The sequence below is a fragment of the Rhopalosiphum maidis genome, chromosome 3, assembly GCF_003676215.2.
Source record: "Rhopalosiphum maidis isolate BTI-1 chromosome 3, ASM367621v3, whole genome shotgun sequence".
NCBI classification, from domain to species: Eukaryota; Metazoa; Arthropoda; class Insecta; order Hemiptera; family Aphididae; genus Rhopalosiphum; species Rhopalosiphum maidis.
This window is the reverse complement of record NC_040879.1, coordinates 56740812-56743186: the sequence shown is the minus strand read 5'-3', so window position 1 is coordinate 56743186 and position 2375 is coordinate 56740812. Positions and strand designations below refer to the sequence as shown.

At 24.4% G+C, this 2375-nt stretch overlaps 1 protein-coding gene across 1 annotated transcript; it reads right to left on the bottom strand.

Annotated features, from left to right (window-relative positions):
- Window positions 1–686: 686 nt before the first annotated feature.
- LOC113555457 (histidine triad nucleotide-binding protein 3-like) lies at window positions 687–2375 on the bottom strand. Its single transcript, XM_026959757.2, has 5 exons — window positions 1927–2375; window positions 1283–1406; window positions 1139–1205; window positions 942–1074; window positions 687–872 (listed from the first exon to the last, which is right to left on the bottom strand). The coding sequence occupies exons 1-5, from the start codon at window positions 2044–2046 to the stop codon at window positions 795–797; spliced, it is 522 nt and encodes a 173-aa protein (XP_026815558.1). The 5' UTR covers window positions 2047–2375; the 3' UTR covers window positions 687–794.

The window sequence follows — 2375 nt, the reverse complement described above, 5'->3', positions numbered from 1 at the left end:
GTTCATTTCAGAAACTTAATAATTTATTAACAATACAGATATAATTAATGATATTTTTAGAACTATGGCATTCAAATGAAATTAATTATTACATAAATAAAATAAATATTTTATTTGTATACAATTCCTTTAACTTATTTATATTTATAAATATAATAGTATAAGTATTTTATGTTTATGATTATCTGCTGTCTGCTGTGTTCTATCGGTTAATAAATGCTATCACCTAACTATAAATATAAAACCAGTAAATAGAAAATACAATTTATACAATAATTTTAAATTATTTGTATTATTTCATATTTATTGTATGTTTTCACTTGATCAATTTTTACATGACATAATAACAGTTGTTAATATACAAAAGGTGATAAGTGAAAAATAAATTGAAAAATTACCCAGTATATTCCATGATATAAATATATAATAAACTAAGTAGAATAATTATATCATGATATATATATTTAAAATTATAAATTACACTTAATCGCTTATAGTATGATGACAACATTGTTTAGAACAGTATAAGGATTTTCACAAATATTAAATAAAATAATTTTATGATACAAACTTATTAGGTTATTTAATATTAGTTAAAGAATTATTATCGAATATCAAAAATATTAAATTTATTATTTACTATTTTTAAAATCATACTGTATAATCATATTAATAATATAATAAAAACAATAACATAATAGGTAATAATGAATAAAATAATAATATATTGAATCAAAATACTAATAAATAAAAAATAACAAGTAGTGTTTATATTACAATATGTTAAACATGTATCACTGTCTGCTGACTGAAGATGGATTTTCTGTTTCATTTTTATCTTTGCAACCAATACGTTTCAACACATAATCTACCTGTTAATATAAATATATTTTTTGATAAAACAAATAAAAAAAGATTTATTTTTAAAATTGTTTATTTACATCAACAAAAACATAACTGAAACTTGGATTGAATGCGACAAAACGATTGAAAGCAGACATTGAACTAGCAGGGCTGATGGCATGAAGATGCAAATGTCCTATTGAATAAAATGGAGGCCAATGAAAACCCATTCTAACAAAACAACAAGACATGAAAAATGAATACAATTATAAATATGACGTATGATTTTGAATACCTTATGTCATTTAAATCACAACCATTGTTTAATAATATTTGTTTTGCAGCTGCAACCATGCTTTTGACTAATGTAAATATACAAAAATATTATGCAAATTACACAAACTAGATAATTAATATGGATTAATATATTTTTCCTTACGTAAATTACAATCTTGTTCATTAGGTTGTAAACTTTTAGAACTTTTTATATGTCTTTCACTCAACACTAAGAAATGGTGAGTAGCCACTGGTTTAATGTCTTTAATAATAACAAATTGATTGCTCTGTAACATTGTTCATTAAAATGTAATTTAATAAGTACAGTAGAACCTTGATTATCCGTGTTCATGATTAACCGTGCTCACTTTTCCGAAAATTTAAAAATAAGTATGAACTGTAGATGTATAACATTATTATAAAACGTCTCGATTAACCGTGGTTTTCATTTATCCGTGTGACCCCCTCCCCACCATTACCCCGGATAATTGAGGTTCTACTGTATTTAACAAAAGTTTTTGGTTTGTAATCTAATGAATGTTAAACAGACATAGTATTGTGAGGTCTGGCCAACTCAAAATTGTTGAAAAGTGATAAACTAGTACAATGGTAACAAGAATATTAATTAAACAAATTGACTTTAAATTACTCCAATGCAATTCATCACTGAACGTCAATGATAACAAGTTAGTACTTATTACATTAAATACCTACTTAACTAATTTAGGATAGGCCACATATAGAATAATAGATAGGTACAAAATAATTTCATAATTTCATAAATGTAAATATAAAAAAAAATTTTACTCGAGGCTCAAGAATAATATTTGGGTCGTTGGCGGTAATTAAGTTGCAAAATATACAATTTTTAACTCGTGTTTTGGTTGTTTCCACGATATTCATATTAACTGGTGATTCTTCTGTCATAATTAGTAGTTACAAGTAATTAGATACACAAACGCACAAATTCACAATCTTCAAAAAAGGGAAAAACAAAACAATTTTAATGTTTTTACATATCAATTTTGAGTTCTACACTCCTACTACTTGGTTCTTTTATACTATTATCATATTAAGCTGCTACCTACGATAAAATCATTAAAAAAATGATGATAAGAATTACGAATGATACTGTAACTAACTACCAAAGTAGGTACATAATATGCACCTTGGTTATAAATTATAGACGCACAAATACTAAAACTACTTATAACAATTTGGGAATGTACTTAGGGTTTTCATGAGTTATATATAAT